This window comes from Akebia trifoliata, chromosome 11 (genome assembly GCF_017979445.1).
Source record: "Akebia trifoliata isolate Shusen 1 chromosome 11, ASM1797944v1, whole genome shotgun sequence".
NCBI lineage: Eukaryota > Viridiplantae > Streptophyta > Magnoliopsida > Ranunculales > Lardizabalaceae > Akebia > Akebia trifoliata.
Window position 1 is genome coordinate 48,864,361 of NC_141385.1, and position 14,775 is coordinate 48,879,135.

Below are 14,775 nucleotides of genomic sequence, written 5' to 3' on the forward strand. Positions count from 1 at the left end.
AAATTTTCTCACTTGAATGACTCTGTCTCGATTGGAGGTGTTAAGATAAGAAAAATAATTAAGAAAAAATTGCGAAATCCCTGTTGAAACTTTTCTGGATGCAAAGAGGAGAGAGAGAAGAAGAAGAAAAAAGGGTTCGATAGCTTTTGGTGGGTGCAATGAACAATAGATGTTAAAACAAATTTGTTAAGTGTGTGCAATTAGTTATTTTTACTTTTTTGGTGGGTGCAGCAAGAAAATGGGTACATTTAGTGTGTGCAAATACAGCCACACCTATTTGAATCCATCATAGATCCATTATTGATCTTTGGGTATTATTAATTTGTTCAAATGGAGAGCATATTGTACACCATTCCAATTTTACAAATCTTGTATGGAAACCACCTCATAATCCATTATAAATTTTTTATTAAATATATTCAGGTGGAGACAATTTTTTGTTCCATTATAAATCTTTTGCTAATTTAGAGATGCATTTAACTGGAAATCACTTAATATCTCTTAATATGAGATTTCTAGCGCATGTATTCTAATTTTTCTATGATAATTTAATAATCTAGTTAATAAAGTTCTTTCTTCCCCTTCAGTTGGCAAGTAAGGGTTAGTTGTCAAGAGAGGTTACTGAATAAGGACTTACAATGCTAGAAATGCAAACACTATCCCAAGAAATATGTGTTTTGAAGTTTGTGAATGCATGGCCGATCAAGGTGTCTAATCCGAAGTAAATAAACCGCGGAGTCTTCCTTTGCTTGTGACCACTTCAAGGCTATATGGAAAGAGTAAAGTTAGTGTCATTGACAAGAAAGAAGAAAATGAGAATTTTTTATTTTTTTTAAAGGTCGACATGGTTAAGGCAGACCCAGACCAACAAAAGACCTTGGGAACAACTTCCACAAGGTCTTACCACTAAGCTAACTAATCCTTATTTTGGCAGATAGAGAGAAAGTCATCATATAATTGGTATATTATTCTTTGTAAGCCTATTTTATGCTTCTTTGTATTATTTTATAGAGATTCAAGAGATCCTCACTCATATTCCCTAAGGTTCCCGCTTCATTGTGGAAGTAATTGGGTTTCAACAATCATCTCTTTTTGCCATGATTTTTGGGCTACTGCATCAGGTTATAGACAAATTAAAGTTTTTTGCAAGCTAAGAAGGCCATCATTTCCCATTGACAGTTTTTCATTTGATTCAAACGTTCTTCCAAAAATTGCATCCTCAACTCCATCCCTTTTTCATCTTTCGACCTATCAATTTTGTCCTCGAGTTCTTGTCTCGTGAAGTTATCTAATGCTCTCGATGAATTTCCTTGTCCTTGGTGTAGAGCATGACTGTAGATTGACTTGCGTTTGTGTGTGTTCTTTAGAAGGTGTCTCTGACCTCTAATAAAATCCTCGTTTGTGAATTCCTATTGATCGAGATCAATTTTTCTTAAAACCTGATTAAAAAAGGAATATAATTGAACTTAAACAAGATAGAATCAAACTACCAATAATAATATAATTAACAAAATGAAACCCATCTCTTACCAAGATCAAACCACATCAATCAAAACTAAACAAAATCTCTTAATTCACAATACAATTAACAAATGAACTTCAATAAGATCCAATCAAACTAATGACAACAATGTACTTAGAGAAATGAAACCCATCTCTCACCAAAACCAAACTACACCCATCGAAACTAAACAAAATCTCTTAATTCACTATACAATTAATAATTGAACTTAAACAAGATCCAATCAAACTAAGAAAACAATGTAATTAGAAAAATAAAACCCATTTCTCACCAAAATTAGACTACACAAATCAAACTAAACAAAATCTCTTAATTCACGATACAATTAACAATTGAACTTAAACAAGATTCAATCAAACTAACAACAAGTATTGATTAAAAGTGTTTTTATTATTATTATAGATTTGATAAAGATTAAAAAACAAATATTTTTGTAATTTCAAAAACCAAGCAACGCAATTCTAGGGTCATGGGTTGCAATTTTTTTTTTCGATTTTTGCTAAAATGACCTTGGATATATTAAATTTAAATATAGAAGTTGTCGAGTGTTGTGTTATCCGCTCCCATGTGTCATTTGCTCACGTATCGTGCCCAATTCAACCCATGACCCTCTTATATTCATAATTGTGCCTTTCCCCAACATACCAATCTTTTGAGATGAATAGTTTGTCAACATGGTATCAAAACGTTGGGTTTATATAAGTCACGGGTTCAAGTCTCCTAGAAGGAATTTTCACCCTTATGGGTGAGGGGGAGTGTTAAGTGTTGTTTTATCCACCTCTACTCTGAAGTATCACGTGCCCACGTATCATGCCCCAATTCGACTCATGACCCTCTTATATTCATGGTGCCTTTCCCCAATAGACTGGTCTTTTTGGTAAATAATTTATCAATAAAAGTGGGGGCATTTATGACCACTCAAAAATTGTTGTTGAACCACTTCTACTCCCCCCTCTCTCATTATAACAATAAAGATAAAACAAATTGTCGTGATTCCAAGAGTGATTTTTTGCCGTCGTTTGACATATGGTGCAAAAGATAAAATCAATAGAGAAAAAGTTCCTCTCTCCCACCAAACTGTCCTCTACCTAGAAATTTAAATTTTGAGATTTTAAATCTTAAGAATGATGGTCGGGGCCATGTGGATTACCACATTGGCAATCTAACACCACAACCTTACAGATTTCATGGAAAAACTCAGATTAAAAAAATAAAAAAGAAATCATTTTTCGAGCTTGATCCAAGGTGCTGAAAATGGACGATTACTGAGCACCCAAATTTAAAATAAAATTCAACGGTTAAAATTTTCTTTTTTTCTTTTTAAGCTCATAAAATTCCGTCTTCTACAACCTCGTGGCATCAGATCATGTTTTTGAATCTCACAAGGTGATGCTATCAATAAATTTTCTTTTTTTTCATTGTGGGTGGAGATACAAATTTTCCCTTTTTAATTTTGCTTTTTTAGCCACATGTCTAATGACTATGGTGTTACGAGCAAAAAAAAAAAAAAAAAAAATCACTCCTAATTCCAACACATTCAAGGTTGGAGTTAGGTACCAATACAAAAAGTTTATTAGCTCATGAAATACAGATCGACCAATCACATGCACCCGTATATACTGAATGACATCTCCAATTTACAAAATTACCCTTGTTAGGCTTGACGTGGCACGCATACGCATTGGAGAGTCTGTGAGCATTGTGACAAAAACAATTATGAGCAAAAATCTCTCACCAATACATTTATTGGAATAGTTGTTGGAATAATGAATTCCATTCCATTTTGAAGTTTCGGCCCGTTAGTACCTCTTCAAAAAAAAAAAAAAAAAAAAAAAAAAAAAAAAAAAGAAGAAGAAGAAGAAGAAGAAGAAAGGAAATGTGTAGACAAAGAAATAAGAGAGGTTTTATTGAGCCTGCAAAAGATAGGTCCAAGCTTAATAATTTTCAGCCCGTTAAATCCGGGTTGGGCTAGGGCTTCATAGAGGCAACCCACTACTTAATCTTATAAAAATATTTAGAATAAATTTAATTAAAAATATATATTTTAATAAAAATAAATGTATTGTCTAATTACAATTTAACTCTCTTATACAACCTTTATAGATTAATAAAGTATTAATTTCAACTTCGATTGGATAATTTTCAAGTATGCAAAAAATACATTTTTTTCATTAGAAGTATTGAAATTTAGTCATTGTATGTGGTCCGAACCTGGCCTGAACCTATTAGGGCCGGGCTAGAGTTTAGTAGACTTAGGCCCGATACTAGAATAGGACTAGTCTAGCCAGAACCGGCCTCTTTAGAGCCGGGTTAAAGGTCAACCAAGCCCAGCCTGAGCCCGCCCATTGACTCCCCTACCTCTACTTTGCGAACGCTTAGCAAAAATTCTATGAGCGAAAACTTGACTCCAAAAACCAAAGTATAATGAGTCGTGCAGGGGTGACACAGGATTTATTGTGGTTCTCACAATTCTGACGTGGACATGCATACATAACCGTAAGTGATTTTTACTCGTAGCACGAGGAAACACATCTATGGTTATGTGCACATCCCACATCAGACTTGTGAGAATCGCAGTAAATACTTTTTGTCACTTCAGCATTTTTCAAGTATAATACATTTATAATTTCATGAACTTTTATAAAAATGGAACTGTAAATTGCTTTATTTCTTGGAAATTAATCAGATGAAAGATTATGAATTTATGGGAAAATTCAACTCCTCTATACGAAAACATCTTTTGATTCACACAAAATAAGGTAACATACATGAGATGCAATACACTTGAAGCCTCTCATTGTCTATGTTAGTTTTAGGATAACATGAATGTTGCAATTTCAAATGAGCCGTGCTACAGTGACCTCAACGGGGGATATCTTGACATGATGGTGCACACATGTCTAAAGATATATTTCTTCGAGATATGAGTAAAACGCATTTACAGACATGCAAACCCCCCCCCCCCCCCTAGTTCACTCCAGCATTAATTATTTCAAATATCTTACATTTAAAAAGATAATTAAAAAAGAAAAATATAAAAATCAATTATTATTACTTTGAATCATTAAAAAAAAAACCAAAGGGAATTGAAAAGGTTTGGTTTGCTTAAAAAGACAAAAACAACAAACTCGGCTCTTTTGAAAAATGGCAAGTTTGTCCAATCCTAATCTTAGGAACTTCACTAAGAATATGTATCTATTTTGGATATTTTGGAAAGATCTATTTATTAGCAACTTGCTATTTCTCAAAAGTGACAAAATCACTTTACTTTTCAAATGACGAATTTATCCCTTAATATTATTTCCTACTTTAGTATAAGTAATTTTTTCTTAAATTTTTCTCCTCATCTTTAATCTCAAGATTCTATCCATCTCCTTTAATCATGCTCATCATTACTTTTGATTCCTTTTTTATTTTCTTTTTGACCTTATTGAATTCTCCTAAGTCTTGACATCCCACTATGGCACATCAACACACTTTCTTTAAGCTCATTTTAAATGATAGAAGAAAAATTATATCGAAAAGAAAAACACTTTTCTTACTGAGTTAGTAAAGAAAGTTTCTTGACCGCAACACCTTATGACATCCAAAAAAACATGATCCAATGCAAGAGATGTAAATGACAAAATTTTAAAAAAAAAAAAAAAAAATTAAAATTAAAATTTCACCATTGAATTTTTATTTTTAATTTGGGAGTTTGATTACCATCCATTTTCAACACCTTGGATCAAGCAGAAAAAAAGACTTGTTTTGAAATAATTTTTTCTAATATTAATTTTTTTTAAATGAAATCTTGAGGGCTGTGGTGTTGGATTGCCAATATGGTAATCCATGCAAGTCCAAACGAACCTTAGTAAGATTTAAAATCTTACTAAGTTAGTCAGGCTAGTCTGGCTCTATCGCAAACGCTTATTTTCTGTTGCCCATAACGGCATCCAGTAGTAGACAAATTACAAACGTCACAAAGTAAAACTATAATGGTAGCCCCGTAATTCTTTACACTTTATTGGGCAAACAAAAACACCCAATGTATTGAGATGATCACTCCTCCAAACCCCCCTTGATACGCGAAGCTTTTCTCCCTCATTTTTTAACAAAACCATCTTTAAGATCTCTATCTTTAGTTTCATTAGTGGTTTTTGATCCGGTTTTCTAAGTGTTTTTTCACTCCACAGTGTCTAAAATGCTCTAGCGAGGTTTCAATCTCCATTACATAAGCGATTTTCGGGTAGAATTTCCAGTTTCGAGGGTTTCGAAGCGGTTTTAGTTGAATTAGAGCTAGTAAAAAAGGTGGTTTTCAGGTTGAAGTTGGGTTGTTTCGATCGAAAAAAGGTGGGATGATGACGTCAGGAACGAGGCTTCCGAGTTGGAAAGAGAGAGAGAACAACAAGAGAAGAGAGAGGAGGAGAAGAGCGATCGCAGCGAAGATCTTTTCTGGTCTTCGAATGTACGGAAACTTCAAGCTTCCGAAGCACTGTGACAATAATGAGGTCTTGAAAGCTCTCTGTAACGAAGCTGGTTGGACTGTTGAAGAAGACGGAACCACTTACAGAAAGGTAAAACTTCACTCACTATTTTGCCCTAATTTGTTTTCTCTTAGCTCTCTAGCTATGGTGATCTGTGTCGATGCATCGGCTCATGTTAGCAATGTAGTATTAGTTGAGATAGCGTGCGCCAGTAGTGAAGTGTTCCGATAACAGACTAGTCAGATTTCTGTGGATCTATCGGTGCATTTCATTCCGTCTCATTGTTTTGCTAAAATGCGCCAAACATTTCGGCGCATTTTAGTGAAAGTCGAACAGATTTTGATCTCATTTTTCGCTAACATGCGCCTGGATCATCTGCGCACGTTAACTGAGGCCTCTTCGTTTCCCCCCCTTTTTTTTTTTTTCAACGTTAGACGCGTGGAACGTGAGATTCCCTGTTTCTTTGCAAGTCTGAAAAAAAAAAAAAAAAACTGAAACGTAACAGAAGAGGATAAGACAATTATGCCCCTGCTAATTGTCGAAAAGCCATACCAAAATTCCCACCAGGATCCGGAAAATAGTGTATTGTTAAAGGGTATTTTTGCCATTTTAAGCATCTTCTCTCCTCTCTCTATATTCATTAAAAAATGACATTTTTTTTATCAGTTTTCTTGATTGCAATTGTTCTTCGCTGTGGGAAATCTGCTGCTCTGTTCTTTTGAAGATTCGATTCCGACCACTTTTCAGGTCTCCTGTCGAATTTCCAGATTTGTGAAGGGGTAGTTATGGAATCTAGTCTCAAGTTCATTTATATTACAAAAATACCCATTGGGACGTCACCATTTACTTCATTTGCAACTCTAATTTATGGGAAATGTGGGGGTTTTAGGTGACCACTGTGATATATGTTAATGGGTTCGGTTGTATTAGAGAGATTCTCGTATAGTTTATTACAAAAGTTTATGATAAAATACAGAGATAAAGAGATATTGGATCCTTTTTTTTACTTTAAAGGGCGCGTGATATTTGAACAAAGTTTGGTCGGGCAGTAACGTGTTGTTGCGGAGAAACCATCGTTGACATTGTGTCTGCCTTTTTAATTTTGAAGAATTACGATCTTGCCACTATTTTTTTGTGTAGAATTACCAGATTATCCTTTACATGGGTATGTTGGGTTGTTTCAGTGTCTGTAGCTGTCTCTGAGCTTAGGATTTGGTCTTTGGGTTGTAGCCAATGCAACTCAAATGTAGTTGAAAAGTCTACCTAAACTTGAGCTGAAGAGTCCTTAAACATTGGCTTATTGTCCATGTATCTGAAACATGGGTTGTTGTGGAACCCATATCCCAACAAAGTCCATTGTTCGTCACTTTGTGCTTCTTACTTCTTCATTGGCATTTCTCCTTTTGCTTCTCAATTGGAAGTCAAAAAACCCATTGTTGTACATGGGCACCAGGGCATGTCAACTCCTCTCCAAAACAAATTTTATGACCCATCACTGGTACCATCCTCAACAATACTATTGAGGCACCGAAGATATTCAGAAGGAAATAAAATTGTTTCATGAAAAAAAAATTACACTTAAAAGTAAAATAAAAAAATCAAGCACTTGTTTCTATACATGGCTAACCATTGTCAGTAACAAATTATAGTTTTCTTATAAGAGGCAGCAATAGTGTAAGAATGAGGATGACTAGAGGATGTTAATCTTATATTATAAGTAAAAAAATTTGGTTTCCATTGGTTGTTTTAATCTGATTTTTGATGTATACCCCATTAAATGAAACCCACAAATTGAACAGTCCTGCTTAAAAAATTGATGCACCATATGAAGGATGTGTTAATCGGGCCTCAGCTCCTGTGCCAAGATACCACTGCACAACATATGAAATGTGATAAAAATTCCCAGACCTGGGTTGTTGGTGTATTAGCACCAACATTAAAATATGTTCATGCTTGATCATTTGTATATCTATCTTCTTATTTTTGCAGGGGTGCAAGCCAGTTGAGCGCATGGATGTGATGGGTGGGTCTGGTACAGTAAGCCCATGCTCATCATACCACCCAAGTCCTTGTGCTTCCTATAACCCAAGCCCAGCCTCATCTTCCTTCCCAAGTCCATCTCATGTTGCCAATGCCAACACTAATGCTGATGGCACTTCTCTCATTCCATGGCTCAAAAACCTCTCATCTGCATCATCTTCGGCCTCCTCGTCCAAGCAACCCCACAATCTCTACATCCCAAGTGGCTCCATAAGTGCTCCTGTCACCCCTCCATTGAGCTCCCCAACTGCTCGAACCCCTCGAATCAAAACTGACTGGGATGACACAATTGCTTCCCAAGCCTGGGGTGGACACCGTTACTCTTTCTTACCTTCTTCCACCCCACCAAGCCCAGGACGTCAAATCCTCCCAGACTCGGGATGGTTTGCGGGGGTCCGAATTCCAACTGTCAGGCCATCGTCTCCCACATTCACACTTGTCTCAGCGAACCCATTTGGCTTTAAGGACGAGGCATTATCAGGAGGGGGTTCCCGAATGTGGACGCCGGGGCAGAGTGGTACATGCTCTCCGGTCATGGCTGGGGTCTCTGCCTATACTGCTGACATTCCAATGTCAGATTGCATATCAGATGAGTTTGCATTTGGCAGCAACACAACAGGGCTAGTGAAGCCATGGGAGGGAGAGAGGATCCATGAGGTGTGTGGATCAGATGACCTAGAGCTCACCCTTGGGAGCTCACGAACCAGGTGCAGTGACTCTAATGTGTGATCAAATGGGAACATTATTGAGTGGTTTTGTATGTTACTGATAGATAGATGGAAAATAGAGGAATATCCATCTATGGTTGTTCTATTGCTCTAGCTTTTATGTTTTCTCCAACTCCAAGGAAATGCAACAAGTAACTGTGTTATTCAAAGTTTGTTGAATTTAATTTGAGGTGCTTTGGTGAAAAGGGTAAAATAAAAGGGTGATCCATGAGGTGAGGGAGAAAAGGAGAGGTGTGAAAAGATTCAAGACTGAGCAGGAATTGTTACTTTTCTGAAATTTCTTTTTAATTTATATATGTATGTAGTTAATGGTGGTGGGGTTCACTCTTGTCTTTTGTTTTCTTTTTATTTACTTTATTGAGACCACTGATTATGCCGATATTGATTAGTGTCTGAGGTATTGGGTTTGCTATTGAGAGCAAATGTTGGATTTCATGGATTGCATAAAGATCTCATGGGCCATCTCTTGAGGAATTTGGGTAAAAAACTTTTACTTTTTTTAATTAAATTTTGTGTTTGGTTGACATCATTTCATGGTTTCCTAGTCATCTTTTATCTATCATTTGGGATATGATCTCATTTTATAAATGTTGTAAACTACTCATCATCATCATCTTCATCTTCATGATGATGATGATAATGATAATCATTTTGAAATATCGGGTTTTGTTGGATGCAACCAAGACTCGATACAAATCGATTCATTTGCTCAGTTATCAGATAAATCACCACCACCACCACCTTCATCATTTTAGCTTATATATCCCTAAAGTTGGATTGGTTAGACCATTTAGAGCTTTGAAGCTTCACACACTTCAACTTTTTTCCTCTTCCTCTAATGCACCTAAATAACTCCTTGACTTCACCTAAGCAATTACTGGGATTTTTTTTCCCGGCTTTTTTGGCATTGGTGGAAACATGGAAGGGACATAAATTATGGGATTTTGAGACAACAATAATTTTACTTTTATTTAGTTAATAATGGAAATACCACTAATCTCTTTCAAGGATTCTCTTTCTCTCTCTCATTTCATTTTCTCTTTTCATATATCCAAAAGCTGTTTTGTAGTTGGTTTCACCAAACACCTTACAACTTTTAGACCCCGGAAATCAGTTTTTGAATGGTAACACCAAACAATCCATGTCATAATCACAATTCTTATAAAAGTATCCAAAGAGAAGTATGTAACATGCATATTCGTTCTATCAATTGCTAAGGGCTAAAAATGTGGTGGTCTAGAAACTATTCTTGTTTTCTCAAATCACTATATTTTTCATGAAGTGTCCACCAACTTTTCGATCTTAAGTGGTTTTCACAATGCATGTCCTACACAAAGTACTAACACAGTCAGTGGCCTGGTATTGGAGCAAAACCATTTTTCACCACATAAAGTTTAATATCAATATGCAGAGTAGGTAATATCGACTCCATACGTGAAATACACTCCTCCATTTGACATGTTTGGAAATAAGAGAATGAAACGGAACTCTCATCATAAGAATTGGATTCTTTAACAAATCGAGGACATCATTACAGATGAATGCACTTCAGAGAATATGAGGTTCAATGTATTTTGGGGTGTCTCTCTACACTCCCATTAGCATATTTTCAGGAGTTTTCGAGTCTAACGTTATTCAAGCCAAGTTGTTTGTGAATCTCAAGGTTTAGGAGTTTGCTCTATCTCAGATTTTTTGGAGTGTAGGTGTGTTCTTATTCGATGATGGATGGCGATCAAGTTTACTAAAAGGAAAATTGAGTTTTCTTGGGAAATTTTCAAGACATAAATACCATGCAACCCAGATTCCACAATTTGCAGCCCAGTTTGCTTTCTTTTGATTTTTTTTTTCCATAGAAATCCCCATTGTGCATGTTAATCTAGTTGGTTAAAAACATTAGAGAGCTTCTATTGCCACGCCAACTTTTATTAAAAGCACACCAATTCATATAATATCCACACATCTTGGGGTGCTCTTAGTAAAAGTTGGTGTGACAATAAAATATAAATTTTGAATCAGTTTGGTGGATTTGACTCGGCCGTTCCGATCATGCATTATAATTAGGATATTGGAGCGACTCAGAAACATTAACAGCAAACCGACGAACTAACTGATAAACAGATTACAGATCACTGCAACTAATTTCGTAAATTTCGTAGGTTCGACGTTTCCATGGCGGCTAGGGTTAGGGTTTCGACTTACTTCACAATTTATTTTCTTCTCGTTCTCGCGATCTGTTACTGTAATTTCTTGTTCTCATGCCATGGAATCGAAGACGATGGAGTAATATCATCAGGTGGAACGAATCGCAGTCTTCTAGGTCTCCAGAGGAACAATCAGGTTTCAAATTGCGGACAAATGGCTTCGAAATCTCATTGTTTGAAGATCTCTAAATGTAGATGGTGTAGAAGCGATTCCATTGATGACATGTGTTTCAGCTCCTCTGAAGCTTGGAGATTGCCTCGACAGGTCTTCTCTTGCGATTAATTAAAATTTTCTGGATTTTTTTCTCTATGTTGTTCTCTCAATTTGTTCGAATTATCTGTAATTCTCTGTTTAAGTGAGCTTTTTTTACTTTATGAATTGAGAGATCTTGTTGTTGTAATTGAATTTCTCTTGCAGAATTTAAGATTCTATTTGGAATTTTGGATCCCCATCTTTTGTGCCATAAAGGGATTTTTTTTCGAACAAAAAACTTGTAAAAAGTTAGTATTTTAGTGGAGAAATTAGCTATTATCCAAACAATCCTCTGTTTTTTCTTTCTCCTTTGAGTTTATGTGATGCACTTTGTGCTTTATACTTCATTTCTTCAGTATTTATGGTAAAATTTCGTGATTTCTGGAATGCATTCGTGTTTGCTTCCCAATTTAATGGCCTGTTTGCTTTGCCCTTCTTTCTCAGTAATGGAGATCCAAACTGGCCATTAAATTTCTGGAATAATTTTGTGGTTTAACATTTTTTCTTCAAAACTGCATAAGAGCAAGTGCTATTATATATTTTTATTTTTTCTTCGGCAACCATTTCTGTTTATTTATTTATATTGAGTATAGACTATTACATATAAGAATAACTCATCAGAGATTTGATGGTACCGTGGTAGTGGTTTAGCATTGTGGGTCATATTTCTTAATGGGTTTGTGTGTTCTCTCCATTGGTTTGGTTATTGAGTTTATGGAGGGCAAGAGAGGAAATTTTACCACTAGAACTCACTGAGACATTGGAACCATTTATGTAGTGTGCTAATTATTTACAAGCTGACATCTTCAAAATAAAATTGAGTACATGTTTGTCTTATATTGTTTATCTAATGAGAATTGAGTGTAATTAACACAGGATAATAAAGCATTTTGATAGTATGTCACTCAATATGTGAAACTAAATTATACAAACACGTCTGGATATTGGGTTGCAGAGCTCAATGCATTTGACACTTCTTAGAAGCATTTTGACACCAAGACACATCCTTTATGTTGTGGCTAGATCCCAAGCCACACTCGGAAATCGATTTTTGATATTTTTTTTATAAGTAAAATTTTATTGAAGAAGGAAGAAATTGAGGCTGAGATAGCCCCCCAAACAAGGACAAAAAAAGAAAAAGAAAAAGAAGTACAAGAGTAAAAGAACATATAATACATCATAACAGTCTACGTATCACAAAGAGAATCCCATCTGAACACAAAATCCTGAGAGACCCATTCTAAATCGATGCTTAACTTAGACGAAAGGTATAGTAGGCCCAAAATCTCTAAAAATTCGACTTGGGTCGTACTTCCCTTAGCCTAGAACACCCTAGTATTTGTCTCTTTCCATAAACCCTAAGCAATGACCGATGGAAAAATAATCTAAAGGTGTCTTTTTCAAAGAGAGAAGATATTATAGGTCCACCCTTCCAAGTACGAAAATAAAGTTTGAGGTAAAACCCACTCCACCTAAAAATGAGAAAGAAAAACGACCAAATCTCCTAGGAAAAAATAATGAATTAAGATGTGATTAACAGATTCTCCGTCTATCTAGCAGAGAGAATAGAAATTTGGAACAATCCAACGACCACGAGAAATAACATTATCCAAGGTAAGGATCCTCCCTAAGGAGGCTAGCCATACAAAAATGTAATCTTAAACGGAACTAGTGCAGACCAAATAATATACTCCAGGAAAGAAGCATCAAAAGAGGGAAGCAATGATTTGTAAAAGGACTGAATATAAAAACTCTTATCCTTACCCTTGAAACATTCTCCTATTCTAATCATTCCCCCTTAATTGGAAAGAATTCAAAAGATCTAGGAAAGATGTTACCTCAGTTATCTTTCAATCGTTGAAATTCCTTTTGAAGCCTAGATCCCAAGAAAAAGTGTTCTTGTTGTGAATCGGACATTGTTGCACTAATCAATTCATTTTTAGTGAACAAGCGTACAAGGAAAGGTATTGAGTTGACATAATCGAGTTATCACACCATCTATCGTCTCATAAACTAACTTTGTTCTCTATCTCTACTCTAAAACTGACACCCCTATCAAACTGCTTAACTACCTTGAGAATCCCTTTCCACACATTGCAACCATATGTATCTCTTGCCTCTCCACTATGCCAACCGAACCTCTTCTCCTCATTTTTAGCATGAACTACCCTCTTCCACAAACTATCCCTTTCTTCCCCACATTGCCAAAGCCATTTGCCTAAGAGAGCTTTATTTTTTAACCTTAAATCTCTAATCTCTAAACCTCCATTTCTCTTTGGCATGCAAATCAACTTCCAATTCACCAAATGATATTTCATTCCCCATTCTTATCATTCCGTAAGAAATTCTTTGTGAGTTTTTCAATTCAAGCCTCTACAATTTTTGGCATTGTGAATAGAGAAAGGAAGTAGATCGGGAGGCTAGTTAGAGTGTTTTTTTTATCAAAGTTACCTTCTCCCCTTTAGAAAGGTAAATAGCCTTTCCTGTTTCTCAATTACTCCTTCCCGAATCCCTTTGCTGCAGTATGAATCCCCTAAGGGTAATCCCAAGTAATAATAAGAAAGGATATCGTAACTACAACCCAGCGTGGCTGCCAACACCGAAGATCAAGCACAATTCTCATCCCAAACATCTTACTTTTCTGTAAGTTTATATGCAATCTTGAAATTGCATCCAAACAACATAATAGGGCTACATCCACGAGCAAGTCGGTGAGTAGAAATCCACTAATCAAGGAACAAATTACAAGAATGGAGGTCTATATTTACCTCCAACACTCCGATGAAATCCACCAAATCTCTACACTCAACTTTAGTAAGAACCCAAACAAAAAATCCCGATCTCACTCCCATTGTCACAATTCCACAACAACAATGTGTTGACTACCTTCAAGAACCTTGAGCTTCTAGGTATTGCAAGAGAAGAAAAATACATATAGAGACTCAATGCTGTCTCATATTCTCTACCAAAGAGAAAATCTCATTTTAGAGAAACCCCCTTTTTATGGACAATAACAACCATCTAGGAACCCCCTTTTCTTTCCCATAAGCTAATAAAAAGACAATACCCGAAATACCCCACATAAGTGGAAAAACCCATCAACACTTGGAAGCAAAAGAATGTGGTGATTATATATCACCAAACCCAGCACTTTCTTATGTTGAACAGGTCAAAGAAAACTGTTCAAGGTAGTACTAAAAGGATACTTCTTTTGAAAATCTAGCAGCCTAGCAGGTTGTTATTCAGTGAATTTAATCTTGATGGGCTTCATATAATTCTGATATGGTGGGTGAGACTTTAAAAGAATTTTAGTGCTCCGGAGTGACTGACTTTGAAATAAATTGAAGGGCATAGTTTTCTCTTTATTTTGAGCGGCTGAAAGTCTCACTACTGGTATGCTTTTGTAGTTCTGTTATCAAAGACGAGAATTCTTTTGAACTTTGTAAGGCAGCAAGTTTTTGTCAGTGTTGTTATTAGCTGAGAGTCTGGTGGTGTTTATTTTTTTGATGAGCTTTTATGTAGGGGTTTTGTTAAAGTGTGCCCTAGGGCTCATGTTAAGATGCAT

At 35.8% G+C, this 14,775-nt stretch overlaps 1 protein-coding gene across 1 annotated transcript; it reads left to right on the forward strand.

Annotated features, from left to right (window-relative positions):
* Positions 1-5,555: 5,555 nt before the first annotated feature.
* LOC147392339 (BES1/BZR1 homolog protein 4-like) lies at positions 5,556-11,512 on the forward strand. Its single transcript, XM_086458829.1, has 2 exons — positions 5,556-6,078; positions 7,978-11,512. The coding sequence occupies exons 1-2, from the start codon at positions 5,860-5,862 to the stop codon at positions 8,755-8,757; spliced, it is 999 nt and encodes a 332-aa protein (XP_086314955.1). The 5' UTR covers positions 5,556-5,859; the 3' UTR covers positions 8,758-11,512.
* Positions 11,513-14,775: the final 3,263 nt, after the last annotated feature.